The sequence below is a fragment of the Haliotis asinina genome, chromosome 7, assembly GCF_037392515.1.
Source record: "Haliotis asinina isolate JCU_RB_2024 chromosome 7, JCU_Hal_asi_v2, whole genome shotgun sequence".
NCBI lineage: Eukaryota > Metazoa > Mollusca > Gastropoda > Lepetellida > Haliotidae > Haliotis > Haliotis asinina.
Genome location: NC_090286.1, coordinates 38252867 through 38275278, shown reverse-complemented (window position 1 = coordinate 38275278; position 22412 = coordinate 38252867). Strand labels below are relative to the sequence as shown.

General features: G+C 38.5%; 2 protein-coding genes and 1 pseudogene across 2 annotated transcripts; 2 read left to right on the top strand and 1 right to left on the bottom strand.

Moving 5' to 3' along the window:
• On the bottom strand, nt 1–1069 carry LOC137291979 (scavenger receptor class F member 1-like; annotated as a pseudogene).
• A 2166-nt stretch (nt 1070–3235) lies between these two features.
• On the top strand, nt 3236–5464 carry LOC137291978 (multiple epidermal growth factor-like domains protein 6). The gene is made up of 3 exons (XM_067823529.1): nt 3236–4163; nt 4423–4534; nt 5152–5464. The coding sequence occupies exons 1-3, from the start codon at nt 3236–3238 to the stop codon at nt 5462–5464; spliced, it is 1353 nt and encodes a 450-aa protein (XP_067679630.1).
• A 3348-nt stretch (nt 5465–8812) lies between these two features.
• On the top strand, nt 8813–14910 carry LOC137291977 (scavenger receptor class F member 2-like). The gene is made up of 6 exons (XM_067823528.1): nt 8813–8855; nt 10198–10419; nt 10698–10965; nt 12767–12833; nt 13265–13385; nt 14879–14910. The coding sequence occupies exons 1-6, from the start codon at nt 8813–8815 to the stop codon at nt 14908–14910; spliced, it is 753 nt and encodes a 250-aa protein (XP_067679629.1).
• Nucleotides 14911–22412: the final 7502 nt, after the last annotated feature.

Sequence of the window (22412 nt, the reverse complement as noted above, 5' to 3'; positions counted from 1 at the left end):
TCATTTACCGTGCATCACAGGGATACATTGATATTGTCCATCATACTCAAACCCTTGGAGGCAGGCCGTGCAGATTCCACTTTTCTGTTGACATCTGAGACAGTTTTCAGAGCAAGGCAAGTCACAGGTCTCTCCCCGCCACCCATCAGTGCAGACATCACAGATTTTGTCATCGCACCAACCAGAACGACAGTTGCATCTCTTCTCACAACTGGCTCCTGAGAACCCTCTCTTGCATGCTGTACACACCCCTGCTTCAGTGCATGATAAACAGTTGGCTGGGCACGGGATATCACAGAAAGGAGGCTTCCAGCCAGGTATACAGCCGTGAGTACAGGTTGGCTTGTCTCCTTCAATCCGCGTATTGCATTCTTTATCGAGGCATTTATCGGTACACCTTCTGTCACAAGTGCGCCCATAGAAGCCAGTCTTACATTCTCTCGAGCAGTCGCCACTCAACCTACCGCACCTGTCGCCCAAACATGCAATGGGACAGGATTTTTTACAGTAAGTTCCTGTAAGACCGTCCTTGCAACCAAAAGCACAAGCACCATCATAGAAGAAGCAAACTGAATCCCTACATTCTTTTCCACACTTGTGTTCACATCTATCCCCCTACCATGTCTGTTTACAGCCTTCCAGGCAGTTTCCCGTTGCACGGTCACAGAAGACACGGTCACCATAGGTCTCTCTGCACTGCGATGGACAAGTCAATGAACAGTTTGTGGAGTAATAACCGGCTTGACACTGGAGACAAACACCTGTCTCTTTGTTACATCCTGCCAGACTACAGTCTTGTCACAGTCATCACCATACCAACCAGTACGACAATCCTCACACGTCAAGGACTTCGACAACGACTGGCAATTGTTCTCAGATCCACCAACACTGAAGGCACCGAAACATGGAATATGAAAGAAGTATTAGATACAGCAAGAATACACCATTCCACTACACTTTGATATTTTCCTTGTGCAAGTATGGCATTCAAAGCAATAGCCAGAATCACTCTTACACACAAGTAGTTAAGCATATTAAGCAAGTTTTCATTTAATATGTGAAGCGCCATTGTTCTTAAATGCACGTGGTGTTATATATGATTTGAGTGAGGTTACACCACACTCAGCAAAATTCCATCTATATGGCGGCAGTCTGTAAATAATCGAGTCTGGACCCGACAACCCAGTGGTCAGCAGCATGAGCATCGATCTGCGCAATTGGGAGTCGATGACATGTCATTCGTGCCTGACCACCCGATCCCGTTAGTCGCCTCTTACGACAAGCATTGATGCCTTTTGTGGGTTGCTGAAGACCTATTCTACCCCGGATTTTCACGGGCCGCCACTCATTTAGTAACTGTTTTTTTTTATAAGTATATGACTGAGTACCTACCACGCAGCTTGAACTCTCATCCAGCGGAAAATTATGTTTTTATAGTAATTATCAAATTTAGAGAATTATGTCCAATGTAGTGACATGACTTGGACGTTCGTTTCAATCCAACAACGAACAATTACTGAACACGCACGATATATACATATTGAATATTCTTTGAATGGAAAACTGTCCATGCAATGAGCGAGTATTACCGTGTAAACTAGAATATCTCACAGACCCTGAGCTATATTATTTCCGCTTCCATACATCCCTAACTGTAATGCTGGAGCCTTCAATAATGCAACTCTGCAGCAAAACCCTGAAAGTCCATCTCACATCAGTCTGAATTACAAAGGAAATGAGACCGTTTTCCCAAAGCTACAAAACGTTCCGACATACTTACATAGTTGTCCAACCATTATCGCATTCAGTAGATTCCAAACTGCCATGTCAGCATCTGTAAGGTTAGAAATGTGCATTTATCATATCATATAACCAACCACCATGGAGATATTTAGAACAGTAGGTCGTATAGATAGCAATAGAACTGGATGTTATTTGAAATGTCAGTAATTTGTAATACTTTTGTATCTTCAAGTTGTCGTGTGAAATAAATTGCTAGTTCAACGAACATTTAGATAACGCTGTCACAATTTGCTTTCAGTCTTGACCATTTTTGATACAATTTAAAAACAAGCACAAAACCGTCGAGTGAGTTTAGTTTCACGTCACTCTCAGCAATATTCCAGCTATATGGCCGCGGTCTGTAATCGAAAATTTAGTGATCAACAACATGAACATCGATCTGCGCAAATGGTGACATGATGTGCCAACCACATCAGCGAGACTGACCACCTGATCCCGTTAGTCGCCTCTTACGACAAGCATAGGTTACTGAAGCCAAGTATACTAACTCGGACCTTCACGGGTACAAAACCGCCGAAGGGGAAAAGAACAAGCAACCAACAAAAACACGGATTCTCTTTTCGTGTAAGGAAACTAACCCTTGAGAGAATGTTTCCTGTTTAACATCAGATCGTATTCGTCCAAACGAAGGAGTAGATCTAGATGTATGGGATGTAAGCGTTTCCAGTTACTCCACCTGTTGTGGAAATAATGTACCTGTTATATTTGGCATTTATATCAATTCTAACCTGAAAGTAGCCGTGTAACTGTTGTAAGATTGTACAGTGGCTCTCATACCTTGCTTCAGGTGTGCAATTGTGTGTGCATATAGAACAATATGATCATGAGTTGTTATAATTTATAGACAATATTACTATTTCAGGTACGTTTCAGGGATATGGAGATGCATTGCGCTCGCAGTTCTTTGCACCACTGGTATGTATCGTCATATAAATGAGAGCGTGAAACTGCAACATGGGTATATTTTACAGGAAATAATATCTAACATGCAATAAACGTATATCAAATTCTAAAAGGTAAGTGATAGTGTAGATGTAAGGGGATAATCTCCACAACGCACTAGCAACCGTCCAACTGATATTAATCTATCAGAATACACGAAAATCAAGCATACACAATTTACCCATCCAGGTGAAACATTCACACCTAAATTATCTACTCGACCAGTGCTCAAACCGGTTAAGATAGCCATCAATTTTTTACAGCAATCTTTGAAATAGCTTGCGTGTCTAAAGTAATTTTGGACCTTGGAGCGTATTTTTTAAAACTCGACTGCAAGCATTTATTCTTTCTGTCAACGTCTGAGTGGTGACGTCATTAAAATTAATGTATGAGAGTAGCTCTTTATGAAGTTTCGGATTCTTTCTGTTTCACCATTACAATCCAAAACCGTTTACGTTAACAATCCATTTGTCCTGTTTCAGTCATTCGCATGAGTAAAACGTGTAGGGAACTAGTTTGTGCAACGACTGCGAGTTCATCTCATGCTTGTCCACCAGATAACAACTGCCTTTTGGGAAGCTGTAGAGTGACTGCTGGAGGACTCATTGTCTGTGAAGATGGATGCAAAGATGGCTTTTCAGGAAAACTATGCAACATTCCATGTTTACCAAACTGTTTAAAATGTAGCCGACGAAGTGCAGATGATTGTATAATATGCAAGGAACGCCATGTTGGTGAATATTGTCAGCATGAATGTCCGATTACCTGCCCTGTAGGATGTTACAGGAATGGTGTCTGCAGGGAACAGTGCCCGGAAAACCACGTGTGTGGTGACAAATGCCTGCCTAGATGTAAACTTTGTAACTTCACGTCTGGCATATGTCAAGCATGTGACACCCATTACACTGGAGACAACTGTGACACTGACTGCACCAACTGTTTGGGAAAGTGTTCCAATACAGGTTGTCTTGAAGGATGCACTGCTGGGTTTCATGGCGAGAAATGTAATATTCCTTGTTCGGAAAACTGTTTTCCATTTTGCCAACCTAAACTGGGTGCAACCGGAAAATGTTCACCTGCGTGCAACCAACACACAGGTAGGTGTTTGAATGGGTGTAAGGTTGGCTTCAGTGGTCAACAATGTAGAGACGGATGTAGCTCCAGATGCCAAGACTTGAGATGCAATCAAACCACAGGCCATTGCATGAAGTGTGTTAAGGGGTACTATAAGGAAACGTGTCATTTGAGATGCTACAACTGTAAAGACGATGTTTGCGAGATGAAAGCCGGCTTCTGTTTTGAATGTAAAGACGGGTACTTTGGAGTAGATTGCAAACAGACCTGCACTAACTGCCAGTCAGGCCTTTGTGAACGGAACGGTGGACACTGTATTGACATTCCACAAATGACAACCTTTGGTATGTATCTTTCACTGCAGACTGATCGGCTGTGTATATTAACTGCATGATGTGATGTTATCCTGCACAAAACGTAACAGAGGAATACATAAAATGGCTTTAGAAGGTTGCACGTGAATTTCTGTTCATTTAAGACAAAGAATCGGTTTAAAATGTAAAGAAAATTTTCAAAAATAAAACAAGGCATTATGTAAAGTTACTTTTTAACCTATTCAGGCCGGAGTTTATCGTTATTAGCACCAGTACGGTAATGTTTCAGATGCGACAACTTCCAAGGTTCCATCCCCTCAGTCAACCATGAACCCACTTGTATTCGGATTAGTCGTCTTCGGAGCTATAACTGTTCTTCTGATCTGTATACTTAGCTGTAGGTAAGGTTATAGTCACACAGATTGGGTTTCCTGGAGATTCATGATTTGCTGTTCTTGATAATATTCAATAATAGGCAATATCATGTACATTTGTTCACATACTATTTTCAAATAGCTCAGTAGATGAACATAGGTATTTTTTCTGTTTGATTTTCTTTTTATTCACACTTGAAGTGACAGTGGAAGGGAAATACGCAGTGGTGCTTATTCTAACTTGAATGACCTATCATTACATATGAAAATGATAATGCCTTTTAAAGTTTAGAATTCATGTAAAAAATAATCTGTCTTATCACGGAAATGAAAGTTTGTTTCAAGTGTGATTTCCTCTAAACAAGGTGAGTATTGGTTTCACTATCGAACGATACTGAGGTTACGAGTAAGAGCGTCTAGGAGAATGACAGCTGAGTCAAATGGCACGACTGTTAGGATACAGAATTAATAAAAAAATCCTTTGAGGGTACATGACATGTATATGTATAAATATCGTGTTATTTTAGTTATTATTAACCTTGATTAATTTGTACATTTGTTTAAACGTTGCTTCATCAAAGTATGCTTATAATAGCTCCATCCATTAGCCATCTATTGTACGCAACTGCGTGTATTTTCTTTAGGCTGCACAAACTGTCGGAGAGAACAAGGGAAATTCCATGGCGATCGGAAGACACTGTTCAAGCTATGTACAGTAGAAACACTTACAATGAAATCTACGAGGAACAGATGGACTCTCCTTCAGGTCAGCGATCTCATCGACCACAAGCATATTACAGTCCACTTGTACGACAGGAAAGCGACATAACTGTGAACAACCTTTCACTAAGCAGCGTGCCTTCGTCTGACAATGACTCCCTGATCATACCAGCATGGTTTGCACGTGCGGATGACGCCACCACCTCTGAGTCATTACATGAACAGAACAACATTTAAGAAATCGGCAATCATCTGTCGGCAATACTGATGGAACAGGCTGTGTGACTGATTGAACTTTTACATGAAACCTTAACGTCAAGTTCTAATTCTGTTTTCATTCACGTGTATAGGTGTCAACATCCGGATATTTTTTTAACTATAACATTCCCATGGAACTTTCTCGACAACAACTTTTGCGATAGTTGAATCTAGGTTGTATAAAAGAGATGTTGGCCATGTTCCAGTAAACGTGAATGACAAAACTTCACCATTGTATTAAAATCCGTAATGTGAATGTCGACGTACAAACTGACATTCATCGGTGAGTTATTGCCTGATTCAATTTACATGTGGCACACGTCCATGCGCCTGGCACCTAAACACCTTAAGCCAAGTTTGAGATATCCGTCAGTTGTACTTAGCAGGGAATGTTGTAATCATATACTAGTAATCATATACTAATCATATACAATAAGATTGCTGTCACTTATTAGTGATCAAGGTATCAGTTGTTTCAGCGACAACCAGTAGCCCCCTGATTGTCAAATGCCACATTATCACTTTCGGAACTGAACGTTGTGTTCGGTTATGTGCCAAGTGTTCTGTTTGGTACAGGTACAGTCTTGTTTCACTGTATGTTCTCAGTTATGCGCATTTGCATGAACTCTCGGGCTGACGCAGAAAATTTCGGAATTTGATAATTTCATGACAAATCGATGTCATTAAGTCTTTTAATCCATTATATGTGAACTATATGCTTATGTTTCAGGTGAAGGAGTAAGCATTAACTCCGAAACGTTGTGTTCTCTCATAAAGAAGTTGATATCCATAAAAATCTTCTTTCTTATGTATTTTCACTTCTAAATGACATTCAAAGACTTAATTTTCTGTCTGTTTATAAACATTTCTATCCAATATTAACACGTCATCTCTAATTCTCCTAAAATCAGTTTTTGGTGAGAAGCAATTGGTACAATACTAACCAATCATTTTCAATATGATGCCATGTTCATAAAGTCGCTCAGTTCGTAGCTTTAGAAAACTTTAACCTTCAATTGTTCAAAATTCAAATGTGCCACAGTATTATCAACTTTGTAATTGTCACAACTATGATTACTTCACAGACATCGACAACTCACACAAACTTTGCATAGACTCTTCACCATACATGTAACATATATCTTAACAAACATTACACATAACTTTATATGACGATGTCCGTATTTGATATCTAATAAATCACAGAACGTTCTGTACGTTCTGTATAAGTAAATGACACAAGACACATCACTGATCGGGCACAAAGATTCATCAGGTCAACGTTACCGACAAAGTTGAGGGTGCATGGGTCAACCGCGTTGTTGTGTTGGACTATATCACGCACATGGCGGAGTTTACACATGCTCAGTCAATGTAACCTAATCGGGCTTATGCACTCCGTGTTATTGTGAATAATATGGAGAACTAGGCTAAGTTACCGAAAACACTCGAATGTTTAACATACAAATAGTGTCACATAACAATATATGACGTGAGTAGATGTCATGTACACGAGTTGTACACGCTTGACTTGTCACGCTTGACTTGTCGTAATGAATGTGAATGAAAACTGCAGGAAAAAGTGAAGTAGCTTCCAACTGGGCCAGGTCCAGCCGAGGAGCATGCCTTCGTTGGACACTTCAACCAATCATGTCCCAGATATGCTCCAAAGGGTAAAGGTCGGGGATCATTCAATAGTGAAATATGTCAGAGGATGTTAAGTTCGGTCTATAGGTGGGATGGACACTATTTTTAACACACGTACACACACACACACACACACACACACACACACACACACACACACACACACACACACACACACACATTTCATTTGCAAGTAATATGTAGTTTTGCGAATGTCCAAGTTATGAAACGAATGTTCGTCTTTTAAACAGCATTGACCATTTAGTCTAAAACGCGATAATGTCTATAAATACTTGCACCGTTTCCAAAATTCCCCCCCCCCCTACACATGGTGATAATACATGACTACACATGTTGATAGTGCATGACTACACATGATGATAATGCATAACTACACATGGTGATAATGCATAACTACACATGGTGATAATACATGACTACACATGGTGATAATACATGACTACACATGGTGATAATGCATGACTACACACGGTGATAAGACATGACTACACCGACTACGATAACGACAGACAGTAGTTGTTGTCGGAACCACCGACAATGAAGATCCCAAGGCGATATGAAGGTGAGAATGACAGCGTGAATACACAGATCTACAGAACTCCAATATTTTCACTTTTACAGCTATGACATACGAAGCCATGAATGATAACCTGATCGTGCTCATTTGCAATATAGAGTGGATTCTCTATGGCCAAATTTGGATGCAACAGGTGAAGTATCATTTGTTTTTAAACTGGTCGGTTATACGTGAACCTTCGTCTGTAGGAATATTCTGTCGACACCACACAATTTCATCTACCACTTGTATGTCAAACCGGCAATAGGTAACCATTAACCATTTAAGAGAGGTATATGCTTACCTTTTTATGACATGTCATGAAGGAAATATCCAACAAATTAGATTAAAATGTTCCCAAAACAGTGAAATTCTTTTGATCTGAAATTAAAGAAAAAGTGTTGTCGTGTAAAGCCCTGTAGTAAACTTAGTAGTAGATATGATGCGCGTCTTATTTTGTCATTCGGCCTTAAACGAAAATCTGTTGTTTTTTTTTTTAGAAAAAAAGATGTTTATGAAACACATCCTTGACATAATTTGGATAATCCCACATTTGCATCCAGCATAATTTTGAACTAATTACATGATATATCTGAGGGAAGAAGGAGTGAAGTTTGTAAGGGATTTATTCATCCTCTACACGCTATCTGTGTGTTCTCTAGACATATTTCTGGGTAGTGCCAACCAGTTATTTTCTAATACATAACGTTCATACTTACGTTGTCCAACGATTATTGCAAGAAGTCAGCATCTGTGGACATGTAATGTACATGTTCATATTTTATTGTCAGTCAGCATGATGATACTTGGAACAGTACATCTTTGAGTGAGCATTGCCATTTGACATGATCAGCAAATTGCCATATATCAAGGCTTTCATACCTGTGTAAGCTCATAAGTACCCGTGTGAAAGGAATCGTAAATAGAAAAGTCAAAACCCTGTCCATAGTAATAAGAAATCTCTGCTAAATCAGAGTCGATTGTAAAACTGTTACGAAATCAAGAGTCTAAATTTGTTTCAGAAGTATTACAGCTGTACGATGTTATTTGTAAAGAAATCGAGTCTAAAGCAGAAAATCAGGTGATTGTAACCATGCGATACGATGACAGAGCTACGAAGTAGTGATGATTCTCGGTGTTCACGAGGTGAGCGCATCCCGCCCCACCGGTGGCACCCGTCAGAGACATATGCTACGTCTTGTTCAATGAACACTCATAAATACCTATTTTTGAAGATAAATGGAACTGCCGTCGCTCTTGAGGATTTTTAAACTACATTTTCAAGGAACAAGCACATGAATCTGCTTACCGCTGTTTTGATTTGTAAGAAAATTGAATTTAGTATCAAGACAATGAGCGGATGCATTTGAATGTGTTCTTCATGAATTCATCAGTAAACTGTGGGAATAGTGCTATATTCAGCATTTATTTCAGTTCTAACTGGAAATGTTCAAACGTTCATATAGTACAGAGGCACTAATACTCTACTTTAGATATGTAACTGGGATGAGAGCAATGTGGTCATAAGTTGCCATAATATGTAGACAAATCTTCTATTTCTTGTGCTCCTCGAGAGATATATTTCCCTCGCAGTTATGTGTAACACGTATATGAAACTTCTTGTAAGTGGGAATGTGAAACTATATTATGGGTCTATTTTTACAAATGTATAATAACGATACCAGATACACAGGAAATTTCTAACACGCTGAAAACGTGTGAAGATGTCATAAAGGTGTGAAATCGCCTCTGCCTAAATACTATTCGTTGATCAAACTACATGAAAAATAAATATGTCCATACTGGTCATAAAATGAATAAATGCACACCTAAGCTCTCTACTACATCAGTGCCAACATCGATATAAAGATACCGGATAGATAGTTATCAATATTTTAGACATCAGTATCTTCGAAACAGCTTGCAAATGGAACAAAAAAGTTCCTTTGAGCGTACTGTTTTGAAACTCAACTTCAAACATGCACGTGTTAATGTCCTAGTGGTGACGTCATCGTAAATGAACGTGTGAGTTTAACTCTTTCTGAAGTTTCGAATTCTTGCTATGCTATAGACATATTGCCATGGGCACGCTAGACATTTTTGTTTTAACAGTGCAACATACTCATTATCCCATTCGTCCCGTTTTAGACTTAGACATGAGTGAGACGTGCAGGAAACCAGCTTACTGGCATACAACGACTTTGACGAATTCAGCGTATGCGTGTTCACCAGGCAATAACTTCCTTTTGTAAGATGTTTTGCGGTAAGATGGGTTTTCGGCCAATCTATGCAACATTCTATGTGCACCAAATATGGCTAATGAAGAGCAAATGATTGTACAAAATGCAAGGAATGCCATGTAGATGAATTTTGTGAGAAGCAATGTCCGATTACCCGCCCTGAAGGACGTTTTAGAAATGGTGCCTGCAGGAAAAGGCGCCCTGATAACCACGTGAGTAGTGACAATGTCTGCCTAAAATTCCTTGTTTTCCATTTTGTCAGCCTAAATCAAGAGCAACACGTTCACTTGTATGCGATCGACACACAAACAGGTGTTCCATTGGTTGTAAGGATGGCTTTAGTGGTAAAAAATGTAGAGATGGCTGTAGCTCCAGATGCCGGGACTTAAGATGTAATCAAACTACAGGCCATTGCATGAAGTGCGTTAAAGGTTACTTTAAGGAAACATGTCATCAGAGATGTTACAACTGTAGATATGGACCCGTGAAGGTCCCGGGGTAGAATAGGCCTTCAGCAACCCATGCTTGCCATAAAAGGCGACTCAGCTTGTCGTAAGAGGCGACTAACGGGATCGGGTGGTCAGGCTTGCTGACTTGGTTGACACATGTCATCGGTTCCCAATTGCGCAGATCGATGCTCATGTTGTTGATCACTGGATTGTCTGGTCCAGACTCGATTATTTACAGACCGCCGCCATATAGCTGGAATATTGCTGGGTGCGGCGTAAAACTAAACTCAGTCAGTCAGTCAGTCACTGTAGATATGATGTTTGCGAGATGAAAACTTTCCTTTATATTGAATGTAAGGTCGGGTACCATGGAGTAGACTGCAAACAGACCAGCCAGTCAGGCCGTTGTGGAGGGAATGGCGGACACTGTATTGACATTCCACAAATGACAACCTTTGGTATGTATCTCTCACTTTCCATCCCTCAGTCAACCATGAACCCGCTTGTATTCGGATTGGTCGTATTCGGAGCTATAACTGTTCTTCTGATGTGCATACTTAGCTATAGGTAAGGTTAAAGTCACACAGACTGGGATGCAGACGAAGATCAAGATACTGGGGGCAAGTTATAAGAAAATGGATTTCATCCTCAAGGATAATACTGTTGAATACAGACTCACATAATTTACAAACTCTCTCTTCTATTGCAATTCCTGTCCATCTCCCTGCTTCAATTGCAAGATTATGATTAATACACCTAAATCTTATAAGCGTAGTTCTATATCTTGTTGTTTGCACCACACTGAAATAGGATTCCATTTCAAGTGAAGATTTATATTTGTGATAGAGAGATAACTTTCTGCTTTCTTTTATATTAGCCAGCCAGTTCTGTTTCCAATAATCAATAACTCTTTGTTTGAAGAGATTTAAGAAGAGTATTTTATCTTCAACTCCTTGATTTTCCCACACAATGCCGAACCCATAGGAAAGGAGTAAGTATCTTACTGAAGAGGCCCATGTTTTTCTTCCTGTGCTGTCCAGAGCACACAGCATTGAATAACATGCTTTAGGATAACGTTGACTGGACATACTTACAAGTTTAAACCCAAAGTTCAGCAATCTGCACATCTGACCAATGAATAGCGGAGATCTCCCAAGTTCTCCATAAATGACTGAGTTGTTTGTACTAGATTTAACTGACAGAATACTTTAGCAAAATTTCATATAAATGCTTTCACCACAGTAAGATTCTTCGACGCCCAAAATTTCCGAAGCATAGTTAAGTACTGGTACAACCATTCTGTCGAACAGAAAGAGCGCATCTTTGGTTTTGAGTTTAATTTGTTTATAAAATTAAAAAAGTATACATGGCTTTATCCGCATGCTGTTCAAGAGTCTTTCTAGCTAAACTCCATGACAGTTTGGATGTGAGACAGATTCCCAGATACTTATAAGAACTGACTACTTCGATCTCTTGCGACTTGATATACCATTTCTCATTCATTTTCACTCCACCTCTTCTGAAAACAAACATTTTGGTTTTACTTAAGTTAATCTTCATTCCGTATCGGTCACAAAATTCCACACCAGTGTCAATGGTTTTCTGTAATCTTCCAACACTGTCACTCGCATTTGAAATATCATCAGCAAACATCAGAGAAGTAATGTTGTCAAAAAACATAATTAATTAATGAAGAGATTAATGAAGACACTAATGATGGGTTCATAATTTGTTGTTCTTGATAGACAATAGAAAATAATTTTCTGCGTTTCGTTATATGTTCATTCACACTTTAACTGACAATGGAGGGGAAGTACGCAGTGGTGCTTTTTCTAACTCGGATGATCTATCATTATATTTGATAATGATGAAATCTTTTAAAGTTTAAAATTTACGTAGAAAAGTTAAGATGAACCCAGAATACTCTCTATGTTCATCAAATAGCATCCTCTAAAATAGCAATCAAGCAGGTCAATAGCTGTTTGCTACAGAATCTACTATCAAAGAAGGAACCTGTATGGCAAACTGTACTTACAATGTCACGTATAACGTAGCTTCTTCATATCCATATGGTTCTTGAACACATTGGTCAGTCATGACAAGGATAATTATAATCTTCATACATGTACCTTGACACACTAAGTTCCTCAAGGCGTGCATCCATTAACGCGTGCCTAAGTTTTGCATAAGAATACGACATTGCTTACTGTTTGTCAGTTAAATAACGTTTTTATATCTTTTCATGAAGTAGTATCAATGATATAATTACATGTGGCATTATCTGTGACTGTTCAAAGAGGAAAATGCATCTTCACAAATAGCTTTTAGTATACAACATGTTTATGTTTGTTTACTTGTCAATGAGTAGACTGAGCCACGTTTCAGGTATAACAACTTCAGGACAGAGACTGTCAGGACTTTTACAACAATCGAAGGTGAGTGCGCAGTAGTGCTTATTCTTACTTGAATGAATTTATCACTGCACTTGAAAATGATAATACCTTTTAAAGTTTGAAATTCGTGTAAAAAATTAATCTGTCTTATCACTGAAAAGAAAGTTTCAAGTGTGATTTCCTCTAAACAAGGCAAGTTTTAGTTTCACTATCGAACGATAGTGAAGTTACCATTAAAGGGTCTACAAGTAAGACAGCTGAGTCAAATGACGTTACTATTAGGATACAGAATTGTTCAAAATTTCTTTGAGGGTATATGACATGTATATGTATAAATATCGTGTTATTTTAATATATAATAAACTTTTTTGATTCGTTTGTACATTTGTTTAATTACTGCTTCAACGAAGTATGCTAATTAGAGCTACATCCATTAGCCATCTATTGTAAGCAACTGCATATATTTTCTTTAGACTCCGCAACTGTCGGCAAGAGCAAGGGGGAATTCACAGCGATCGGAAGACACAGTTCAACCCCCGTACAGTAGGAACACTTACAATGAAATCAACGAGAAACACACGGACCCTCCTGCAGGTCAGCGACCACAAGCATATTACAGTCCACATGTACGACATGGAAAGCGACTTAACTGTAAACAGCATTTCAATGAGTAGCATGACTTCGGCTGACAATGACTCCCTGATCATACCAGCATGGTTTGCACGTGTGGTGCAAGAACCCACGTCTGAAAAATCTAATGAATATAACTTTTAAGAAAACAGCAATCATTTGTCAGTTGTGATCCATACTATTCGAGGAGGTATTTCGGTATGTGAGTAACTGAATATTTACATGGAAGTCATGTTGGTTACTTTAAATCAAATATGACACATGGCTGGTCACGTTCACGGAAAGAAAACGATTTACGAGGGAGATTTTCCATGCAGTCGCGTATTTTGAGTGTAAGGATTTGCACATTCTGTGTCGACATACAAACTAAATTTGAGCTATTACCAGATTCAATCACTTGCCTTTATGTTCTCAAAGGCCAAAACACGTCAAGAATATCATAACATAATTAGTAAAGCTTGTGGGAATGAGTCACTTATGTTAGTGACAAACAGCACTTCCAAAATTGTGAAACACATTACCATCTTCTGAAAGGAAAGTTGAGTTTGGTAATATGGGAAGAGTCCTATCTGATACAGGCTTAGGCTTACTTGTACATTTTCACTTATGCTAGTCTAATCATCTTGCTATCTGGTGTGGGAAACACAGATTCAGAATTTGATATTTTCATGACAAACGATCTAATCCACGATATACAAACCAATGTTTAGGTTTCGGTGCGTTTTAATGTATGCATATTTTGCTTGCTAAAGTACTAAATGCTTTGTGTAGTTGTGAATACCGAGTCAGACAATTTACATGATATACATGTCACTTTTGCCATTATTATAACATATTTCATTTTCCAGTACATATTAACAGTTACATTTCTCTGAAAACCAGTTTGTGATTAGAAGCAATTGGTGCAATCATTGTAATTCCAATCAAACTCATGTAACTTATGTTTGACACATAAAGTTTAGCGTTGCAGTATTCATTTCCATACACTATATACCCATCCGAAAATAGAGAATGAGCTTGTCGGTTTCCTTCTGTAATACTCACAAGCACGAATATGCATGGATACTACACATGTGGAATATATTTGTGTTCTATTACTCGGCTAGGTCACAGAAAGTTATAGAGCTTGGCTTAAAATAACAAAGCATACACACTTGTGAGAGAATCCTCTACCTTCTGCAAAGGGGATGCGAGTGATGTTGTTATGGCAACCGGTCCAAGACAATCTTAGTTTGTGATTTCAGTGTAGTCGTGATATGTAAATGTCCAGCAACAGTCAATAAAGCTTATTGCTTAAGTCTGTCTTTATCGTCTCCACCTGACTATGTCCTACTACTATTATGCACTGCAAAGTACCCACAAATCCGTTGGTAGATGACCAAATAGTGGCAAACCTAGTTGCAGTTACAGCAACGTGCAGCAAAAGTTGTACAAAGTCCTGTGACTGTGTGTTTCAGTTCAGCCGGCTGTGAAGGGTACCCCGAAATGATGGAAAAGCCACATACTTGATGCTCATATGGCTGAAGGGAATTGAGATTGAAAAAAATACGATGTGCCTTTGAGGTTGGTATCAAATGATGGAGGGAAAAGAAAAGCGTTTTGACCATCCGCGTGCATGGGATGAACTATATCGCTATGTAAGTCCTCATATAGTAATATAACATATTGCCATTGCAACTTTGTTTATATGTGAAATATTGGCAACAAAAAGCTTAGATCACGTTTATGACAGCAAAACACACTTGTTCACACGACTCAAACTACACAAATCTTGCATTCATTAGCTTCAAACAGTTTGCCAGAGTGTTTGTCTCGACCAAATTAATCAACAGGATAGCAAACATGTAGGTCACATTGCCCTACCCAGCAAAAAATAATGAATAAGTCCTCCCTCCCTGTGCCAAAGATGGTACATAGCTCCGACAGTTATACTGAGAATTTCCAGTACACGTAATACGAAAATACACAAATTCTCACTGGATTAGGGGCAAGTAACTTCTTCAAGTAAGTCCTGTGAGAAGTGAGTGACTTAATATTTAACGTCACATCGGCCATGTTTCAGACATTTCAAAACGTTTGAGCTACACTCGAACATGTTCACCAACATTTTAAAGAGCCATACTCGAGCTCAGTTTAGTTGTTTCATTACGGCTAATACATCATGGCGAGAAATGTGGGATAGAGTTCCATATTCTGTCTTGAGGTATGTGTTCCAGTTTGCTGTCTTTGTGTTTTCAAGTGAACTAACGATTAGATATTGCGGGCAGCTGTTATGGAATAAGAGATCTGGCATAATATCTGTTTTCTTGCGATTCATACACAGAAACTAACGATGTGGTCCGGATCGTAGTAGAATCAACAGTTACTTATTTCTAAAAGATATTATTGAGTAAGTCTTAATTTTTATGGCCTCTTTTAGATTAAAGGCAGTTCAAAACGACAAATTGAGAATAAATTCTGTAGTTTGAATTTGCATTCATCAGTATTACATCTGAACCAGTTCATCTGTCATATCATTTTACAACTTATTAGTCCATACTTTGATATGATCATTTCGTGCACAGAAAGACAAGATGACAAAGTGTATAAGTCTTGTTTGCGTATAAGAAGTCAGAAAATGAATGCGTTCACCCCCTGAATGCCGAGGTTTTTCTCAGGCGCACATTTTCATAATCTGTGGCATCCAGTGGGTTTACCACTGCTGTCTGCTGTCTGCTGTCTGCTGTCTGCTGCTCAGTGTGGGAGGAGAGTCCGCAGCAATTAAGGTTTTTAGATGTTTACAACGTTGGCGAAACCCACTGTCACACATAGCTAACCTGAGATCTAACCTTCGACCAATATTTTCTGTCATGCGGTACTTTAGACGACTGTGACACCTTTGACCCCAGAGGAGAGGATCGAGATAATTTACAAGCAAAGGAACTGTACCTTAAATACGGCCGAGTGTGTTAGCTTATGATTTCAGAAGCAATAAATATAAACTGCAGCGACATATATATGCCTGTTTTAGATCGCAGCATGAGAGAGCAGACAACCTGTTGAGTGAGTGAGTGAGTGAGTTAATATTTGACGTCACATCGGCAATATTGCAGCCATATCGTGAAAAAAAGATTCTTGGAAGAAGGAATTTATGTATATGGTAAAAAACCCGACAACGATGGACAGTAAAACAACTAGAATATCACAATAAGAATTAAAACTAGCGTCAAAAATTAAACCTAATATCACTATTCAGACAATACAATATAAAAACAGGCTATAGATTGCCAACAGCTGAAGGTAGATCACCATACTAGGGGCCATGGGGACTTACAGTACTTCTGCTACCTGCATGGTCCCTAGCTGATTTACACCATCCCATCAGCTGCTGGCGATTGTATGCAAGATTAGCCACAATGACAGAAATACTACGGCTAAAAACAAATGGAAGACTAAATTTGACTTCAAATGTTTTTGGACTTACGTACCCTCTCAGGAGGACAATAATTTTACGGTACTTCAACTCCCCCTCGAGGATACAGCCACTAACAATCTCAGTTACTAATTCAACTTCCAATCATAAAAAATATTTATTTACATGTCAGTCAATAAATCCAATTCTTTTAAAAATGCAATAATTAAATGAGAACTTACGTTACTAAAAAGGTCCTTCATAGTTCTTGACTTGAAATAATTGTCCCTTGTGATGGAATATTCAACACAGTCAAGCAAGACATGCTTGACCGTGATTATCTCATCACAAGGGACACAGTACGGAGGATCCTCACATTTCAAAAGATATTCATGCTTATACCTGGTGTGGCCAATACGACATCGTCGTATAATAACCTCTTCAAATCTGGACTGACAACCCAAGTAGGTGTAACCCCTTTTTTGGATTGATAGATCATGAATCTTCCAAAAAACAACACAGAAGTAGAAGTAAATCACATTGAGTGAGTGAGTGAGTTTGTATTTAACGTCACATCGGCAATATTGCAGCCATATCGTGACGAGAATTAATTACAGAAATACAAATGAATTATTAACACACACGTTGTAAAAACCTGTCAACGATGGACAGTAAAACTAACTAGAATATCACAGAATATAATGTAAAACTAGTGATGAGATCTAAAACAATGTATCCACAGAGGACAAAACAATATAAAAATGGGCTATAGGTTGACAACAACTGACGGTAGATCACCGTACTAAGGACCATGGGGACTTACAGTACATTTGCTTCCTGCATGGACCCTAGCTGGATTTACAACATCCCTTCAGCTGTTAGCAATTTAGACAAATCTAGCCATACAGTAAAAGAACACTTATTCTACGATTAAAAAGCTGGAAAACTGAAATTTACGTCAAATGTATTTTGGACTTAAGTACCCTCTCAGGAGGACAATTATTTTACAGTACTTCAACCCCCTTTGAGGGTACAGCCACTAACGATTTGAGTTACTGTTTTAATCTTCCAATCATAAAATATTTATCTATTTATAATTCATTCAACAAATCTAATTCCTTTAAAAATGCAATAATTAAACGAGGACTAACATTGCTAAAAAGTTGCTTCATAGTTTGAGAATTAAAATACTGATCCCCTGTGATGGAATACTCAACACAGTCAAGCAGAATATGCTTGACTGTGATTCTTTCATCACAAGGGATGCAGAACGGAGGATCTTCACCTTTCAATAGGTATTCATGAGTATATCTCGTATGGCCAATACGACATCGCCGCAAAATGACCTCTTCAAATCTGGACTGACAACCCAAGTGGGTATACACAATATAAGGTTTTATTACTTGTAATTTATTTACACCCACTTGGGTGTCCCACTTCTTTTGCTTCAGATCACGGATATACGATCTGATTGTAGCTTTATAATCAGAGTATGGAATCAGAAGAGGTGTCAAAGACTTGTTGAGTGCTGCCTTGGCAGCAAGATCAGCCATTGCGTTACCAGAAATGCCTACGTGGCTTGGTAACCAGCAAAAGACGATGTCGTATTGGCCAGTAGCAAGATCATTATACAATTCTATAATTTCTATTAAAAGTGGATGTTTACAAGAAATATTCTTAATAGCCTGAAGACAAGAAAGGGAATCTGAAAATATGATATATTGTTTATATTTAGAGTGTCTTTGAATATATTTAAGAGCTGTGAATATGGCGTTTGCTTCTGCAGTAAATATAGAGCTGTTATTTGGTATTCTAGTAGACATTGTTCTGGATCAGTACATCACAAGTGAAACAAACCAGAAAGCGAACTAACCCTTACAAATACCATGTAAAACTGGCAAATGATCAAAGATTTGAGATTTGCTCTGGCTGCTTTCTTCACGTTCATGCAATAGATCGATCTCGAAATGGACACAGAGAATCTCACGACACTTAATGGACACAGATAATCCTCTGTCACCTAATCCAGATAAGCGTGGACAACACAATCCAAAAAAACAAACAAAACAAAACATCAGAGGAAGTTAGTGAAACAATTCTTAAACACATTGCCAGCTTTGCCATCCTCTTAATTCGCATTACTCGCCAAAGGACAATCCCAACAAGCGATATCTGCCAATGAACTTGAACATTAGCAGAATGTGGAGATTGTACGTCAAAGAAAATGAACCAGCAGAATTCAAGCGTATGCAAGATGGCGAGCAGTACAAAGGAAAAGTTAAAGAAAGACAACACAGCAAAATCTTCAATCAGTATTCTCTTTCATTTGGATACCCAAGAACTGATACCTGTGGTACATGTGACTTGTCAGAAGCAAAACTGAAAGGGGAAGAAAATGAACAAGAAAAATCAAAACTGGAGGAGGAAAAAGCTGCCCATTTAACACTGGCTAACCAGTCGTACAGCGAAATGAAAGCTGATGCTCTAAAGGCTAAACTCTCATGGGAGAATCTACAAAGAGAACCAAACAATGATACCGTACCTTGTTCAAAAAACACAGTAGATCTCTATTCATTTGAATACCAACAAAACATACTGATTCCCAACTTTAGTCACACAGAAATGTACTATAGTAGACAACTGAACGTTCGGCATCCATGACCACGTGAATGGTGATGGTATCATGTGCATGTATTCAGAAACAGTTGCAAAAAGGGGTGGATCAGAAGTAGCATCGTGCTTGAAAAAGGTCCTAAATGGTCGCAGAACTGGTGCCAAACATATCATATTTTTCTCTGATGGCTGTGGAGGACAGAATCGCAACCATGATGTTGTGTGTTTTTTTCAAGGCTTGATTCACAATGATTACTTCGAAAGTGTTGACCATAAGATCCTCTTGAGAGGACACACCCGCATTGCAAACGATCGAGATTTTGGGTTGATCCAACAACGAGTTAAATCTGAAAGCATTATCATTCCAGCTGACTTGACCAATGTTGTTGAATCATCCAGACGATTCCCTCGCCCATTTGTCACAACCGAAATGAACCAAAATGATGTTATGGATTTTCGCAAGCTCAGCCAAACAAGTATCAGAACAGCGTTCATGGATCAAAATGGCGAGAAGGTGGCATTTTCATAAGTCAGATGGTTCATCTACGGATCCAGTGAGGAGATGGACTGGGTCACGGGAGAAGTGAAACGAATCCCTCACACAACCCACGTGTGGTGTAGATATACACATGACTACAGTGAAACATGGAAGAACGTTAGTCTGCTTAGGAGTAATGCATGTGCACAGGATCTCAAAAAGAAGTACACAGAGATGATCAAAATGAAGAAACCAAAATTGAAGGACATTAAAAAAACAAGTACCTACATTTCTGATGCAGCAAAGCGAGAGTTCTACGAGTCTCAATATTGCAGAGCAGTACTGTGACGATAGTGACTAGATGTTCATGTCTTTCAAAGCAAAACAAGATGAAGTTTGTGTAGTCAAGCTTATGTACAGCAGGACATCTTATTAGATATCTGATGGCCGGGCGTCTGCTATTGCCTGTGATGGTATTGTCTTCATATATTTCGAAATGAACTGACTTGATGTTATGTTACAGATTAAAGTACAAAGTGGTCAAGTACCACATATCTTCTAACTGTTGCTTTGCTTTGGTATTCTCTTTTAAAATGTTCATCTGTTCAAGAGTTATATTTGATATTTCTGCTTTCAAAGAAAGAAAACAGTTACAGTTACGTGAAGAGTTGAACTAATCAGCCATGTTGACCTTCAAAGGAGTGCAAAGACTTAAATTCACTAATGACAATCTTTACTGAGTTTCATGGTACTCCAGTAACCAAGTCGTGTTCTTGAAGTTTCACTTACAAAAACGTTGATGTAATGTTATGTGTTTGCAGAACTTCAAGCGAATTTCTTATTTGAATGTTTTCCATTACATCTTTGTATTTTTTATCAACGTCACATGGACATTTTTTCTTTCAGTCAAATGTTTCACTTGAATTTCACGTTGCGTAATGTTGTGAATAGACGGGAACAAAGCTGTTCTTAAGAGTTTTTTTTGTGCGAGTTGAACATTGTGATTCAACCACAATAAGTCATGAAATCTGAGGTGGTAAAAGTATCAAAACATGTCAATGATAATGAATGTGACAGTTACTAGGTACATTGTAAGTCACATTTTGACAAAACAGATTGCATTTTAAGCATTACAGATCAAGCTTAACCTGGGCTATTTTGGTATGAAACTTCGCTGACTAAGGTCATTTTGCTGTGTAATTTTGATCTGATTAAGGTGATTCTGCTTTGTAACGCACATGCATAATAATAATTTTCTTCATTTTCTGTTACATTTAGGGGAGAATCAGGTGGTCAGACACCTAACTGCCATTGCTTCAAGCATAGCTAAGGTTTAATAGTGAAATGTGTAGAGAAACGGCAAGAGATTTCAAAACTCGTTGTTTTTCGTTCTCCTGGAAAGTTTGAAATTGTGACTAAGGTGGTTTTGCTTTGCAACCTTTCAAGTGTGCTTTGTCCAAAACGATAAAAATTACTATTATGAAACAATAACAAGCCGTAATAAGTAATTCTTAATATCATTACTGAGTTCACGACTTGAGGAATCCTATCGTGTAAGGAAATTCAACAGTAATACATTAAACAATAAACTAGACAACTTAATGCGTGACTGACCTACACGAAAATGATGAACTACCAGTTCAGAAAATAACTGTGTTACAATTAGAGATTAATGGATGTTAAAACACACCTGAAAAGTAAGCCACAAACATAGGTTACCAATAGCTATCAATTTGGTGAGTCTTACATAGGAATTAAGAGACCGAATAAGTCCGTAAATAGAGCTTTGTTGAAAACAGGTCGCCATCGACCAAAGGGAGACTCTTACGGTCAATCTCATAACAATGTACATGTAATTGAGCTCTTAAAGAGTATAGTTTGTCTGACCGATCTCGTATTCCTACACTATAAATCATCACACAAACGAGTAGTCTTCCTATCAACGTGCAACGGACAAAAAACACAAGAGTCTCGAATTGAGATTCAAATCAACCGCCATCCACATGACCAAAGATGTTATCCTCGTCAGCAAAATGACAAAGAAAGGATGTCATCTATGGGATGACTCCACGCTTGCTAAAGTCTGATACCGTACATATTCCTGCATGATTGTCCAGGACTTACATGTCAGCTTGCACGGGATGGAACTTTTTATATTAATACTACAATACCATGCGTGTCTTTTGAAAATGCGGTTAGAGTGATGGCATATCACAGACTGTGTGATCTACAGTATTTAAGATTTATATACACGTACTGGGGCTGTTTCCGTGAGATTCATAGCAGCAGAATGTGATAGGTCATTGACCATTGGACACGCTGTAGATATCGTTGATTATAATGACCACAGCGATTCGGAATTAGCCTCTGAACACATTTGTTAAAACAACCAAGAAAAACATCTATTAATGGTCACTCTTTATTCGATGGATCTAAAATAATAAAATGTCAGCAAAATTTCAGTCGTAGACTGTATGTTACTTTTGACACAGAGCAACTCAAGACGTTA